Below are 16,239 nucleotides of genomic sequence, written 5' to 3' on the forward strand. Positions count from 1 at the left end.
GTCATTGCACAACTTGGGAAACTGGATCAGTTTTCCTCTTTGTGAAATAAGAGGATGCTCTCAAAGGTCCACAGGCTTTCCCTAAGCACCAATATCTTCTGACTTCCTCACCTTTGCACCTTTTAAGATGATTCCCAAGGCACATCCGGTGCCAGGCTGTCCTCTGTGCCCTGGGCTCAGGACTCTGAGCCTTGGGACTTCGCTGGTGGCCCAGTGGCTAAGACGCCACGATTTCAACACAGGGGGCCCAGTTTCCATCCTTGGTCAGGGAACTAGATCCTACATGCCACAACTAAGAGTTCACATGCCACAACTAAAACTCGGTGCAGCCAAATAAATAAATAAAAATAAATATTTTTTGAAAACACTCTGACCCTCAGAGAGAGGGGCACAAGAAGATACAAAACAGGCTAACAAACCAGAGTTGAAACCAATCAGGCAAGAATATCCAAAAGACACCCAGCCAACAACAACAAAGAATTCAGGATGAGGAGACACCTGTACCATGTAGAAATTAACAGGACAGCTCTGCGGTCAGACAAATACGGGCACAAAGCTCAGCTCTTCCACACACTAGCTATTTGACTGTGGACAAGTTGCTCTGAGCCTCAGTTTTGACATCTATAAAATGGGGGTAGTAATAAATAGGATTTCATGTGATCAGACAAAAAGCTACAGTAAAGATCCTTGGCTTTTAACAAGGTCTCAGTGAACAGTAGTTAATGCAAACAGTGAGCAGAAGTAAACACAGTTTCCCTAGGCCCCTAGCAGCATCAAGAGTTTGATTTTAGGGACGTCCCCTGGCTATCCAGTGGTTGGGACTCTGTGCTTCCACTGCAGGGGGCCTGGGTTTGATCCCTGGTTGGGGAACTAAGACCCCACATGCCATGCAGTGGAGCCAAAAAAAAAAAAAGATTTTGATTTTAGAGCCTAGATTTTAGGGAAAATGGAGACAGAACAAATCAATGAGGTGGGTGTTTCTCTTGGAAAGAAAACATAACTGAGAACATAACTGAACCCCTCTGAAACCCTCCTCACTTGGGATCCTCAGCACTCCAGGCCTCATGCACCCTCCCCGCTCCTAGCACTTCTATCTGTCCTGCTGCCCCTACCTATCTGTCCAGCCTTAATGTCACTCCTGAGCTCAAATTCAATGTGGCCAGAACTGAACTCGTCTACACCCCAACTCAAATCGATGTTTCCTCTTGGGTTCTATTACAAGCATCATTTTCCAGTTGCTGACATTCAAACCTACATTTGAATCTGATGTGCCCTCTACTTGGGCGACTCTCAAGTAACTTCTCTCCAGGTTTCAGTTTTTCCCTCCTGTGAAATGGGAAAGCAAGACTACAAGAATTCTCAAAAGTTGTCCAGGATTTAAAATATTTTCAATTTTTATTTTACTGTTATTATTCCTTTTTTTGGACCACACCACACAGCTTGTAGGATCTCAGTTCCCTGACCAGGAATTGAACGTGGGTCCCAGGCAGTGGAAGCGAGGAGTCCTCACCACTGGACCACCAGGGAAGTCCCTAAAGTCTATGCTTTTAAACCAACTTTAAAAAGGTCTACACATACCCTAGATCCTGTGCTTTGCAACAGGAGAAGCCACCAAATGAAAATCTCAAGAACCGAAACTAGAGAACAGTCCCTGCTCACCACAAGTAGAGAAAGTCCATGCACAGCAACGATGAACCAGTACAGCCAAAAATAAATTAAATAAAATAAATAATAAATTTAAAAAAAATTTAAGTTCTAGGAAAGGTGGAGGGATAAATTAGGAGTAATCGATTAATAAACTATACATATAAAATAGTAAGCACAAAGGATTTACTGCATAACAGAGAGAACTATATCCAATATCTTATAATAACCTATAAATGGAAAATAATGTGAAAAGATATGTATATGAAACACTTTGCTATATACATGAAACTAATATTTTAAGTTAACTCTACTTCAAGTTAAAAAATTAATGATTAGTTGGGAATTTCCTGGCAGTCCAGCAGTTAGGACTTGATGCTTCCCCTACAAGGGCACAGGGTTGATCCCAGATAGGGGAAGTGAGATCCAGCATACTGCGCACACACGCGCGCGCGCACACACACACGCGCGCGCGCACACACACACACACACACACACACACACGATAAAAATAAGGTCTGAGGACAAATCAGCCACCTTTGATTTCTAGAGTGAAAATGTAGTCTCCCTAAACACAGCCAGTCAAGGGTAGAGCTAGGACCAAAGACATCCAGTAAATTTGTGAGTGAAGAAGGAACGGAGGAGGGTTAGGGTAGAGTCGGAAGCCATAAAGCAAAAGCATGAGCTTGGGGTACGTCCCTGGAGGTCTCCCCAGTCCCAACACAGGTAGCCCAGCCGGATTCCATTCCTGGTCAAGGAACTAGATCCCACCCACTGCAACTAAGACCTGGCACAGCCAAATGAATAAATATTTTTTAAAAAGCATGAGTTTGAGAAATACCCTGGACTGGGTTCGGACCCTGTCTCCACTGCCCACTAGCTGTGTGGGCAGCTCCCTCTGAGCCTCAGATCCCCCATCCAGAAAAGTGAACAACAACGCTTAATTTCCAATTATTAGTTTGGACAAAATGAGGTCACATGGTAAACATATAGTAAAAGATAGGTGAGTATTACTCTAATGGTATGAACACATAAATACTGAATGAAGTGATCTGTCATGAAGATTTTTTAAGAAAAACGGCCAAAGAAAACATTACCCTCATTAGAGAGAAATACAATGAAGAGACAATATGCAAGTCTCCCTCCTATCTTCTGTGATGTAAGTCCAGACAAGGAGTGAAGACCCTGCACTTTCTGGGTACAGGTTCTCAAGGGGTTTAAAGCATCTTCAGAGACAACAAGAAATCTCTTCCCCAGTCTCCCTATCCCCCCATCTTCTAAACCATAGATGTGAAAATATCCCCGTGTTCTTACATGAACTATCCAGAACAGCGATCCTGAGAGTGGAGGACACAGGTTAGAGCATCAAACAGATTCAGACAAATGCAGTCACTTGTTTCCCAATAAAGTAACCTGATTCAGTGCCATGAAGAAAAGAGTGATTTTTCAATAATGGTCTAGATCAACTGGATATCTATATAGGGGGAAAAAAAAAGATCTTGACCCCATTTCATACCCAAACACAAAAATCAACTCCAGGTGGACTACATGTAAGAGTTGAAACAATAAAACTTTTGCAGAAAAACATATGAATATCTTCGTGACCTTGCACTATGCAAAATTTTCTTAATTTGAAAAAGACACAATGTGAACTAATGGACTAGGAAGAGCTAAATGGTCTATGTTAAAATTAAAACTGCCTGTTCATTCAAAGACATCTCTTTTTTAAATTTATTTTTAATTGAAGGATAATTGCTTTACAACATTTTGTTGGTTTCTGCCATACATCAGCATGAATCAGCCATAGGTACACATATGTCCCCTCCAAGACATCTTTAAGAGGATGACAAGCAACCCACAAAGTAGGAGACTAACTAACATCCAGAATACAGAAAGAACCTTTATATTGTCAGCTGAATTGTGTCCCCTAAAATTTATATGTTGAAGTTCTAACCCCCAGTAACTCAATATGTAACCATATTTGGAGAGAAAGTCTTTAAAGAGGATATTAAGTTTAAAATGGGGTCTTTGGTGGTGGTTTAATCACTCAGTCACATCCAACTCTTTGCAACCCTATGGACTGTAGCTGCCATGCTCCTGTTTCCATGGGATTTCCCAGGCAAGAATACTGGAGTAGGTTGCCATTTCCTTCTCTGGGGGATCTTCCTGACCCAGGAATGGAACCCAGGTCTCCTACAAGCAGATGGATTTTTTAACCAACTGAGAGGGTGGCCCCTACTCCAGTAAGACTGGTGTTCTCATAAGAGAAGGAGATTAGCACACAGATACATACAGAGGGAAGACCATCTGAAGACAAAGGGAGAAAACAGCCATCCAGAAGCCAAGGAGGGAGACCTTCAAAGAAACCAACCCTGATGACACCTTGATCTTGGACTTCCAACTCCAGAATTATGAGAAAATTAATTTCTGTTGTTTAAGTCACCCATTCTGTGGTACTTTGCTATATTTGGCCATAGCAAGCTGATACACCTCACAATCAACAAGAGACAATCTTTATCATAAATAAAATGAAAAGACAACTTACAGACTGGGAGAAAATATTCACCAATGATGCAACCGGCAAGGGCTTAATTTCCAAAATATACAGTTCATACAACTCAGTAACAGAAAAACAAACAACCCAATCTAAAAATGAGCGAAGACCTAAATAGACCTTTCTTCAAAGACATACAGATGGCAACAGGCACATGAAAAGATGCTCAATGTTGCTAATTATGAGAGAAATTCACATCAAAACTACAATGAGGTATCACCCCACACCAGTCAGAATGGCCAACACCAAAAAGTCTACAAGTAATAAATGCTAGAGAGGATGTGGAGAAAACGGAATCCTCCTACACTGTGGGTGGGAATGGAAATTGGTGCAACCACTGTGGAGAATGGTATAGAGTTCCTTAAAAAACAAAAAATAGAGTTACCATATGATCCAGCAATCCCACTCCTGGACATATATCCAGAAAAAAAAAATTCTATTTAGAAAATATACATGCAAAAAAAAAAAAAGAAAATATACATGCACCCCAATGTTCAGAGCAGCACTATTTATAAAAGCTAAGACACAAAAGCAATAGATGAATGGATAAAGGTATGGTGTATACACACACACACACACACACACACACATATATGCAACAGGAATATTACTCAATCATAAAAAAAGAATGAAATACTGCCACTGGGAGCAACATGAATGGACCTATTATTATGCTAAATGAAGTAAGTCAGACAAAGACAAATAGTATATGATATCACTTACATGTAGAATCTAAAAAAAAATGATACAAATGAACTTTTTTATTTATAAAACAGAAACAGACTCACAGACACAGAAAACAATCTTATGCTTACCAAAGGGTAAGGTGAGGGGAGGGATAAATGAGGAATTTGGGATTAATAGATACACACTATATATAGATAAACAAGCACCCCTGTTGTCCAGCATAGGGAACTATATTCAATAACAGAATCACTTTGCCGCACACATGACAAACATGACATTGTAAATCAACTACCCTTGAATAAAAAAAAAAAAATGTTTTTAAATAAGAGATAGTCTTTACAATAATGGAAAAAAGACTTGATCAATCAGTTCCCAAAGATCTCCAAATAACCAATACATGTAATGAGACCGAGCTCAGTTTCATGAGTCACTAGAAAAACACCAACTGAAACACAGTGAAATAGAACGATACTCCCATCAGCATGGAGGCATGACTACAATGAAAACGATGAACATGCCAACTCTTGGTGAGGTTGTGGAGCCAGCAGAACCAGAACAATCCCTCTAGATAATTATTGGACAGTGTTTACTAAAACTGAACATACATGCTAACTCTCTGACCCAAGCAATTCTGCTCTTAAGTATATGCCCAATGGAAATGTACCCGTTTGCTCACCAGTCATGCCTAGAATGTTCATGGCAGCATCACGCACACAGCCTTAGCCTGGCAGTCACCCAGGTGCCCACTAACAGAATGAATAAACCAACTGGGAAATAATCACATAAATGGAAAACCATACAGCAATGAAACTAAGCCATCTACAACTGCACACAACAAATTGGGTGAATCCTGTAAACACAAAGTTGAATGAAAGAAGTCAAAATCAAGAGGACAGACACCCTGTATGATTTTACTAACATAAAGTATAAGAAGAGGCAAAATTCATCTACACTATTAGAAGTCAGGAAAACAGCGGAGGGAAAGCCTGGACGGGAATTCAAGAGGGGTTGATCCTGGGGTTCCATGGCACTAGTGGTAAAGAACCCACCTGCCAATGCAGGAGACATAAGAGATGCGAGTTCGATCCCTGGGTCAGGAAGATCTCCTGGCGGAGGGCATAGCAACCCACTCCAGTATTCTTGCCTGGAGAATCCCCATGGACAGAGGAACCTGATGGGCTACAGTCCATAGGGTCACACAGAGTCTGAAATGACTTCGCAGGCAGGCAGGTTCAATTGTTCAAGTCACACAAATTTAAACTACTGTGGACTTCTCTATATGTATATTAGACTTCAATAAAAAGCTTCTATTTTAAGCATACAGTGCCAAAGAAATGAAAAGTGCCACTTTTTATTTCTGTTCTTTAGAGGTAAGGAACTATAAACAGAGGCTAGGTGCCTGTCTTCCCAATGGGCAGAGAAACAGGGCTCAGGGGAAAAAAAGCCCAATCTCAGGAGATTAGAGAAGAGTCTGGAGCCCCAAGTTGTGACCTGAGAGCTGGTCATGCACCAACCCGCTTCTCCCAAGAGACAGGGCCTGGGGAGGGGGCAAGTGGCTGGAAGACAGGCTGAGATGGCCCACGAACTCAAAGGGGATGGTCCGGCTACCCCTCTACTCTGCCCTCCATAGCAGAACTCCCAGTTGTGGGAATTCCCTGGCAGTCTAGTGGTTAAGACTCCACGCTCTCACTGCAGAGGACCAGGGTTCAATCTCTGGTTGGGCAACTAATATCCCGCAAGCAGCACAACCAAAAACAAACAAACAAAAACCTTCCATTTGTGTTAGGGGCCTGGTTATGTCACCAGCAACCCTGGGAAGTCACTCCTTCCCCTCTCAGTTCACATGGTTCTGCTTGGGCGGACCCCACCAGCAGCTCTGGGTGTGGGGTTGTGCTCCCCATTTTTCTTGCCACATGGGGAGAAACTTGCCAGAGAGTGAAGCAGAAAGAGGAAACAAAAAAAAAAAGGGAAGCAGAAATGAAAAAATAAGAACTGAGTCCTTGAGATCTTCTTGGAGCATCTAGATCTAGCTATGCCTAAGGTCACATCCTGAACTTATTACGTAAACCACTGAATTCTGTTTTGCTTAGGGCAGATTGAATTACATTTGTCCCTTATGTCACTGTGACAAATGTTCCCCATCGCCACTCTCCAGAAGCCTGCGTGCATTCCCAGAGACTAAAATGGGCATTATCATACCCCCTGCCAACTGCCATCGCAGGCATCCCTCACAGCGTCAGAGCTTCCGGACTTCTACAAAGCACCTTCATGTTCTCCAGTCCATTCAGTCATCACCAGAGACATGAGCTGCAGGTATAACTCTTCTCCCCTTCCCCACCCCCCTTTTTTTGGCTACATCGTGCAGCATGCAGGATCTTAGTTCCCTGATCAGGGATCGAACCCATGTCTCCAGCATCAGGACTATGGAATCTTAACCACTGGACGACCAGAGAGGTCCCACCATTCCCACTTTCTTTGCCATACTAAGCTTTTTGAGAGCTGGGAAGGAAACTGAATCCTGCTCTCACGATGAGAAGAATGAGGCTCAGAAAGAAGAGGCAGCCTACATACAACCAGAACTAATAACAAAACTACAGAGGGCTTCCCACATAGGTCAGTTGGTAAAGAATCCACCTGCAATGCAGGAGACCCCAGTTCAATTTCTGGGTGGGGAAGATTCCCCTGGAAAAAGGATGGGCTACCCACTTCAGTATTCTTGGGCTTCCCTGGTGGCTCAGACGATAAAGAATCTGCCTGCAATGTGGGAAACCTGGGTTCGATCCCTGGGTTAGAAAGATCCCCTGGAGAAGGGAAAGGCTAACCACTCCAGTATTCTGGCCTGGAGAATTCCATGGACTGTATAGTCCTTGGGGTCTCAAAGAGTCGGACACAACTGAGTGACTTTCACTTTCACGGAGGGCTTGGAAATTTTTCAAAAGGGCAAAGAGCAACATTACTCAGGCTTTAATGTTGATGCCTGAACCCCAGATTTGAGAATCTGGTTTTAATCCTTGTCCATAAAGATAACCTCATCAGATTCACATCCTTCCATTAGAATAATAATAGGGACCATTTATTGAGACCCCCCCACCCTCGCCCCAGTCAGTCAGCTAAGCATTCATTCATTTTCTTATAGGATCCTTATTCGAGGCAGATGCTGCGATTAGGTCCATTTCACAGCTGAGGAAAGTGAGGCTTAAGCAGGTGAAGTAGCTTGCCCCAAAGGACTCAGTCAAAAAGCAGAGCTGAGCCCCAACAACAAAGGCTGGGGCTGGGCAGAGGCATCAGCGAGAGTGACCTATGCCAAGACTCGACTTATGGGGTCCATCGCCCCATCTTCTGCTCACTGCTGGAAGGTTGCCTCCTTCCGCTCTGACATCCACTTCCTTCAGTGTTTCTAGAATCCAGCTTAAAAAAAAATCTCTCCTGAGCAAACCCTCATCAATTAACTGAGATCCTTCTGTCAACAGCACTATCTCCTCATAACCAACTGGTCCTCTCTCCTTTTTTTTTTTTTTTTGGCTGCAGGCACGTTCCCTGATCAGGGATTGAGTCTGCGCCTTTTTCAGTGGAAGGCAGAAGGCAGATTCTTAGCCAATGGACCACCAGAGAAGTCCTAGTCTTCTTTCCTGCATTAACACACCTCTAGGTCAATAACTCAAGCTGGATCATCTGCACACCCCCTGGTCAGCTGCCTGCATCCTCCACACGGCCACCAGAGTCAGCTTTGATAGAACTTAGATCACATCACTTCACACTCACCAGGATGGTTAGCATCAAAAAGACAATAACAAGAGTGGGCAAGGAAGGCAAAGAAATTAGAACCTTTGTATGTTACTAATGGGAATTTAAAACGGCACAGCTGAAAAAAAAAAAAAAAGGGTGCAGCTACTTTAGAAAACAGTCTGGCAGTTCCTCTGGAGATTAAATGTAGTTACCTCATGACCCAACAATTCCCCTCCTACGGATCTACCCTGAAGAAGTGAAAATGTCTGTTCACACTAACATTTGTACATGAATAGTCATAGTATCATTATTCACAAAAGCCAAGAAGCAGAAACAACCAAAATGTCTATCAACTGACTTATGGGTAAACAAAATGTGGTCTATTCATATAATGGGATGCTATTCATCCATAAAAAGAAATACTGAGACATGTTACTACACGGATGAACCTCAAAAACATGAGGCCAAATCAAAGAAGCCACATACAAAGGACCACATATTATGATTCCACTTATACGAAATGTCCAGAAGAGACAAACCCACAGAAGCAAAAAAGTGGATTAGTGGTTGTCAGGGGATGGAGGAAAAGGGGAATTGGGAGGTACAGAGTTTACTTTGGGGGTGATGAAAATGTTCTGGAATTAGTGGTTAACGATTACATAACACTGTAAATATATGAAGAACCACTGTGGAAATCCCTGGCTGTCCAGCAGTTAGCACTTAGCGCTTTCACGGCTGCAGCCAGGGTTCAATCCCTGGTCAGGGAACAAGATCCCACAAGCCCTGGGATGCAGCCAAAAAAAAAAGAGAGAGAGAACCACTGAACTGCACGCTTTAAAATGGTTAAATGGTGAATTTTATGGTATATGAAATTTCTCAATTTTAAAAATGTTTTTAATTCCCCCTCCCAAGAAAATAATCAGATCACAATGCTACTCCCTCACCACACTTTAAAATCCCCCAAGGGCCTCCCGATTATACCAGGAGACAAACCCAGGTTCCCCACCAGGGCCTAGAGGGCCCTCTGTGGGCCTGGCCCTGAGGCCTTTCCCACCTCTCCTCACTCCTCCCATTCTTCCCCCGCCTTCTGCCCTTGTTTATCCCTCCATCTAGAATGTTCTTCCCTACAGTTAGTTTCTCATCAGTCAGGTCTCTGTCCAAATGTCCTCATCGCCTCCACCCAGAGGCCCTCCCTGAATACCTCCATCTAAAATAAACATAGCTCCAACAACCTCCATCCCATTACGCTGCTTTATTTCTTCATAGCCCCATCACCTTCTGAAAAGATATAAATTTTTAAAAATGGTTTACTTCTTCTTTGCCTGTCACTCCAACCAAGAGGACAGGGCTCTTGTCTGTCCTATTCACAGCTCTGAATTCGCCTACCATGTACGAGTTACTTGAGAAACACTTCTGGAAAGAATGGATGTATCGAAAAACTTCCTGTAAAATGTGAAAGGCCACCCACTACCTGGTCAAGAGTCCGGGACACTCAGTGATCAGCCGAGTTCTACAGGTGTCCAGGGCCAAGCCCCGCCCTAGACCTGTCTGGAACCCAGAGGAAGTAGGAAAGAGTAATCCCTCCCCCTTGGAAGTTCTCAAAGTCTTTCAGGGGTCACACAGCACCCAATGTTTACCCAGCAACCCACAAACACCAGGAGAGATCTAAGATTGCCTTGCTGACACTCAAGCTGGAGGCTGGGGTCCAAACCGGCCTCATAAAACTGCACTGGTAAACACCCTCTAATACAGCTTCTTACGGCTCTGCAATCCAACCTGTTCTCCAGAGTGAGACGGTTGCAGCTCACACCTGCTCCTGCCTCCTCCCATGAGGACTTTCTTTTCAGAGGCAGTTAAATATCCAAATGGGCAGGTGGTACCAGCCTTGCTCCCCGGGCCCCCCATCCCCAACTGCAGCATCTCCGCCATACATGCAAACAGCAACTTACCCACTAGGAGTTTGACATCTCGGACTGTGAAATCAGGGTCAGGCATCCTGGAAAAAGAGGAACGCAGACATTTGGTGGGAAGCCAGAAACAATAGGGTTAGATCTCACAATGGGGGCAGGGGGAGGCCATTTTTCTAAGAGAGTTCTCTAGGTCTCCGGCTGAGAACCCACAATGAGATAACTCAGCAAAAGGGTAGTGATGAGTTGGTGCCTGGAGGGAGGGCCACCCCGGAACAAGTGAGCAGTTTTCTCAACTCAACAGGCAAATCAAACCCCACTCTCCCCAACACCGAAATTCAACACTGCTACAGAGAAGAGGATGGGACTCACTGTCCCCCCACCCACTTTTCCCGGGAAGACTGAGTGTGCTGTCAAGGTAAGCACCAGAGTTGGGCATTCAAACCTCTGCTTTCTTTTAGAGTGGCTAGCTCTCTCTGTGGCTCCACTTTTAGAAAATACTTTCCATAAGGTGTTGTATGGAAGGTGGGAGGAACCTCTTTAAGTTTAGAGGGAAAAAAAAAAACCACATCACATCGATTGCAAGGATTTGGTGACCCTGGCTACTGTGGCAGTGATGATGTTCACTATTGTCAGTGATGCCAAAGGTTTCATTTCTATTCATAGGAATGAGACTCTTGAGCAAATCTGGCAGTATTTGCTTGTGGAAGGAGGCAGGCTGTGACGAGGACACCCTCAACCTCCTCCAACCCCTGCCCCAGGGGCAGAAACCTGTTCTTCCAGGCTTCCTCCAGGATCTCTCCCCCACCTGGAGCTCTGACAGATTTCCAAAGAGAATGTAAACCAAACAAGCCACTGTGGGGAGGCAGGTGCTGGGGCACCAGCGGAAAGAGGAGACAGGACCTAGTGTTCTGACATCCCCTCCAAGGACTTCCCCAGTGGTCCGGTGGCTAGGATACCACACTTCCACTGCAGGGGGCACAGGTTTGATCCCCGGTCGGGGAACTAAGAAACTGTATGCCAGAGGCAGGGCCAAAAAGAAAAAAAGGAACATGCCCTCCAAAGAAAAGGACCAGTTTCCCATACAGTGGGAGTCTGAGTAGAAACAGGCATGTAGGCATTCTGCCTCTCTGCCCAAAGGCTGGCTAATCCCTTCTCAGCTTAGGCACTGCTTCAGTTTCCCTTTAGGAAGTAACTGCGTGTAAGTGGGATGGATCAGGAAGGAAAGTCCACACCGTTGACCTCTCCATCCAAATTCTCTGAAATTCCAGACCCATCGTTGGAGATATTTTCCCCCCTCTTTCAGGTGTTGAACAAGGAGGTGCAACCCCCAAATAACAAAGAAAAATCCTGCTCAGTGACGAAAGGTAGGGGAAAGAGTAGAAGAAATGCATCCCAACCTATAAACTGTGTGAGGGAAGGAGACAGGGGAAGAAGCAATTCATTTCAGCAACTTACTTAATTCCCAGGCCATCCTTTTCTCGAAATACCAGGGGAACTCTGAGAGCTTCTCTCTGCACATATTCATAGTTGAAATCTGTTTGGAGACGGGAATTAAATCAGGTTGGTTAAGTCACGAAGGAGGAAATGAACCATGATCCATCAGTTAGGGGAAGAACATTGATGGAGGAAGGGGCAGGGGTTATATGAGATGCAGGCACCAGCTCAAAGAACAAGAGATCCCTAGAAAATGACAAGGAAATGGATGAGGCAAAGCCCAAGAGAAGCTATGCCAACTCTTGGCTCCTCTGCCTACTCAGTCATTCCCTGCATGCCCCACGGGTCAGAACTTGTCAACGAACAGCCCAAGGGCTGCGAGGGTTGGGGAAGGAAGCTCAGGAAAGAGCCCCAAACAGAAAGAGCCCCAGCTCTCACTGCGAAAGAAGGACGGATGGAGAAAACGCATCCCAGGCTGAGCTCTGAAAGTAAAGGAACTGCAGAACTGAATAATGCCACCTGGGAGGATCTGAAGCCCCATAGAGGAGGCTGGGAGGAGGGTTCTCATTGTAGCTGAGCATCAGGGAAGATCTTATTGTAATATCCTGCGTAGTGAAGGGGAGGGGGGGAAAAGCCGGTTTCCCTGGAAACTGTGTATTTGGTGCCAAAATAACTAGGGAACTGGGCACAGCTTTGTTGTCTTAATAGTGAAATTCTGTTGCAGCCATCACAACACTTGCTTCAGCTGGATAACCCAGAAGGATGCTGCCCAGGTGAAGGCTGTATGAAGGGGACAGAGTGAGGCCCAAAGAAAATTCACCACTTAGTTTTCTGTCTGATGGATGCTTGTCTAGTGGAGACCCCAACATCCTTACAGAATGCCCCAGAGAATGAAGGAAGCCTTAGTTTCCATCCTCCTGAGTTCCAAAAGTAGGGGAGCTCACTCAACCTTATCCCTAAATGTGGAGATGAGGGAGGCGGAGACAAATACTCACACCCCCCAACCCCTCAGGTAACTAAAGCAATTCACAAAGACACAAGCCCGCCCTGGCCGGTCAGAAGGGAGACAGATGGGATCTCAGGGCACTGAAACCCCTGCCCCAGAGAAACAGTTCACTAGGACAGCTTAGGGGGTTGCAGGGGCGGTGAGGCCAAGGCAACTCTGCTCAGAGGAGAGAGAACAAAACCAGAGCTGAGGAAAGCCCTGACCTTAGCAGCTCAGATCCCCAGGGGCTCCTAGTGAATGGGGATTCCTAAGGATTTAAAGGCAGAGAAGTTTAAGAAGCTTCTATTTTGAATCCAGGCTAAGGGCTCCTTCTGTTTCTCAGCTCCTCCCTCGAGTTTTGGGGCAAGATCTGAATTAACAACCAACAACCCTAGAGTCCTCTTCTTTGAAAGGAGCCTGGACAGTAGATTTAAGGAATCACCCTTTCTGGAAACCTCCCCCCACTACCACCTTCCTCCCCAATACACACACACCCAAAGTCCAGCCCCAGGGTCAGCTTCAACTTCCTCAAATGAGCCTGAGAAAACATGAGATCCTGGGCAGAGAATTCCTCACCAATGACCAGGAAGAGTTGCATACTGTTTTCTCCTAAAATATGCCAAACGACTCAAGAAAAATGGGGAAGGAGAGGAATTAAAATCCCATTTGTGCTAAGGAAATTTAAATGTAGTTGGGACTAGACCCCTGAACTATCCAGCCTCTGCGTGCAGTGCTCTTTAAGACCTGGCAGGCTGGAAGAAATTTCTTCCTCCTTTCCCCTACAACTACCCCCTACCACCCCAACCCAGGCACTCCAGGAAGCAATGGACACAAAAGAGAAACTTCAAAAATGCAGAGCCAGGCCCTGTCTCTCCTAGGGGCTAACCCCACAGCCCCAGTCACTCAACCAGAACCTGGAGGCGGGGGGAGGCTCTTCCCCTGTTATCAGCTCACTGAGGGACTGGAGGGTTTTCCAAGGGGGATGGGGGATCAACAAAATAGAAACGTTAATATAAAGGGAAACCCAAATAACTGAGAGGCAAAAATGAACTTAAATCACAGAAGGGCAGAGAGAGACAAGTAAGCAGGCAGAAACAAATCCAAAACCCCAATCCCATGGGCCCAACCAGGGGCCTTGCAGGCCTTAGACCCAAGTCAGAGCATCACTTAAAGGTCTGGAAGACACCCCCCAGACACCTTGCCAGTACCAGGGTCAGGCTGAAAGTCAGGCCCCAAAGGTCTCAGGTTGGGGTGACATTGCCAACCCCCATCCCCAGGCTTCTCCAACTTCTCTAAACTGGCAGGGCTCACAAGAGGGACAGAGCTCTCAAGGCCTCAGACTTGGGAAGAGACCCTGTTTCCCAGGAGGGTTCCCCAAGTCTTCACCTCCAACTGCCAGGAGGAAGCCTGAAGCCGGAGGGGGGATAACCCCTTTACCGGCAGTCCCCACTTCAAAGCGTCAGGGCTGCAGGACTAGAGGCCTCGGGCTTCACTGGGGGCCAGTCAACAACTCCGGGCTCACCCACCCTGCTCCCGTCTGGCAAAGCCCACGAGGTGATGGGGTGCAGTAGACCCCAGGCCTGAGAAGATGTCACTAAGTGACCCGGGCCGTCCCCAGCTCCAGATCCCAACTGGCAGGGTCCGAAATGGCACGGGGTTAGGGAGGCTTCAGGCCTGGGGGGCCCTCACCCCAATGGCCCTGGGGTGACCCTGGCCCGCTGCAGCCCGTCAGCCGCACTAAGTGCAGCGCAAGGAGCTGGGCCGGCTCCGGGAGGGGTAGAACGCGGCGCACCCGCCCTCCCTCGGTCCACCCGTCGGTCCCCAGGTCCCTCAGTCCGCCGGGCCCCTGGCTCTGCCCACCCTGGGGCTGGTGGTGGGCGCGGGCCGGGCCTAGGCCCACGGCCGGCCCCGGCTCCCGCCTGCCCTCCTCCCTCGCCACCCCACCCCACCCCCCCCAGTGCTCGGCCTCGTTTCGTCACCGGATCCCCTGGAATGGGGGACGCGGGCGCGAAATACGAACCCAGCCACCGGCAGCTCCCTCCCCACGTGCGCTCGGGCCTCGCCGCGGAGGACAGCCCGAGGAGGGGGCGCCTCACCTTTGCCCTCCATGGCGTGCACGAAATCCCCCTGGTACAGCTGGCTGCGCAGCTTTTCCTCCAGGCTGAAGCCGCGGGCGCTGACGATCTCCTCCACGTCCGACAAGTCCTCGTTCTCGTCGTATCTCTGGCGGTCAATCGGGCGCTGCGGGGACCCAAACCGGAGAGCCCGGGACATTATTGGGGGAACTGGGGGTCGCCTCTCACCCTGGGCCCAGCTCGAACAGGTGCAGGAGCCTCGTGCCCCCCTGCACCCCACCTTTGGGACCGGAGCAACTTTGCGCAGAAGCCAAAGATGCTGAAAATCGGGATAAGGAGAGGGACCCGCACCCCCCAGGGTCAGGCTGCGCCCTATACAGGGCACTCCCCTCCTGCATCTTTGGAGGCCGTGGAAGGGATTTCTGGGGGACTCTCCCCTTGCTTCCAGCCCCCCACCCCCGAGAGGTGTTGAGTTTTGCCCACTCGACCGGGAGCCTGGTTATGTAACCCGCGAGGGGGGCTCCGCGCACGGGCTGGCGGGGCATTTGTAGGCCCCGGGAGGAGCCGCCGCAGCGCCCGGCTCGGCGGTAACAGCAGCCCTGGCGGCCGCGGCGGCAGAGCCGGGAAGCCGGAACCGGGGGCCGGCGGCATTTCTAAGCCTGGAGCCGCCCCCCGAGCTACCGGGTAAGCTGGAAAGCTGAAATGGAAGGGCTGAGACCCCAGTCGCCCCCGCCGACCGACCGCTAGTGCGAGAAGAAGAGGTGGAGAGGGGGGGTTCGCCGCTTGGGAGGGGGAGAGGCAGACGGCCCGCCACAAAGCTCCCATCGGAGACCCCAAAACGCACCAGCAGCTGCCTCATCTCCCCACAAGCGCGCGCGCACACTCACTTCTTTAGGAGAATCCCCCACCACTCCCCGCATCCCCTGCCTCCTCCCTCCACCGCCGAGCGCCCGGCCCCGCAGCCCCCCAGATTCCGGGCGAACCCCGAGCCCACTGAGCACCCCCCCTCCACGCCTTTCCCCGCTACCACCTCCCCACATAAGTGTCTGAGACTCAGTCTCACAAGGGACTGGAGGAGTAAGCTGCTTGCTTCCTTTTGCATGCAATTTATTATATTTTTTTCCGGTCCTCTTGCAAAATACAGAAAAGGAAAGAAAAGGCAGCAAGAAACAACGACCAAAAAAAAATAGATCTATCATAAACCAGATACAGATTTGGAAAAAA

The 16,239-nt window shown here is 47.6% G+C and overlaps 1 protein-coding gene across 9 annotated transcripts in view; it reads right to left on the reverse strand.

Annotated features, from left to right (window-relative positions):
• Positions 1-16,239, reverse strand: part of KDM2B (lysine demethylase 2B) — a 115,088-nt gene that overhangs the window by 98,076 nt on the left and 773 nt on the right. For 3 of the 9 annotated variants that reach the window (XM_043901909.1, XM_043901905.1, XM_043901904.1), the window contains exons 2-4: positions 15,037-15,181; positions 11,977-12,055; positions 10,561-10,607 (exon numbers count right to left, since the gene is read on the reverse strand). In XM_043901909.1, coding sequence (XP_043757844.1) covers positions 10,561-10,607; positions 11,977-12,055; positions 15,037-15,049 — 139 coding nt within the window. In that variant the 5' untranslated portion in view covers positions 15,050-15,181. The other 6 variants (XM_043901908.1, XM_043901907.1, XM_043901903.1 and 3 more) reach the window with 5 other exon arrangements.

This window comes from Cervus elaphus, chromosome 5, assembly GCF_910594005.1.
Source record: "Cervus elaphus chromosome 5, mCerEla1.1, whole genome shotgun sequence".
Lineage (NCBI taxonomy): Eukaryota > Metazoa > Chordata > Mammalia > Artiodactyla > Cervidae > Cervus > Cervus elaphus.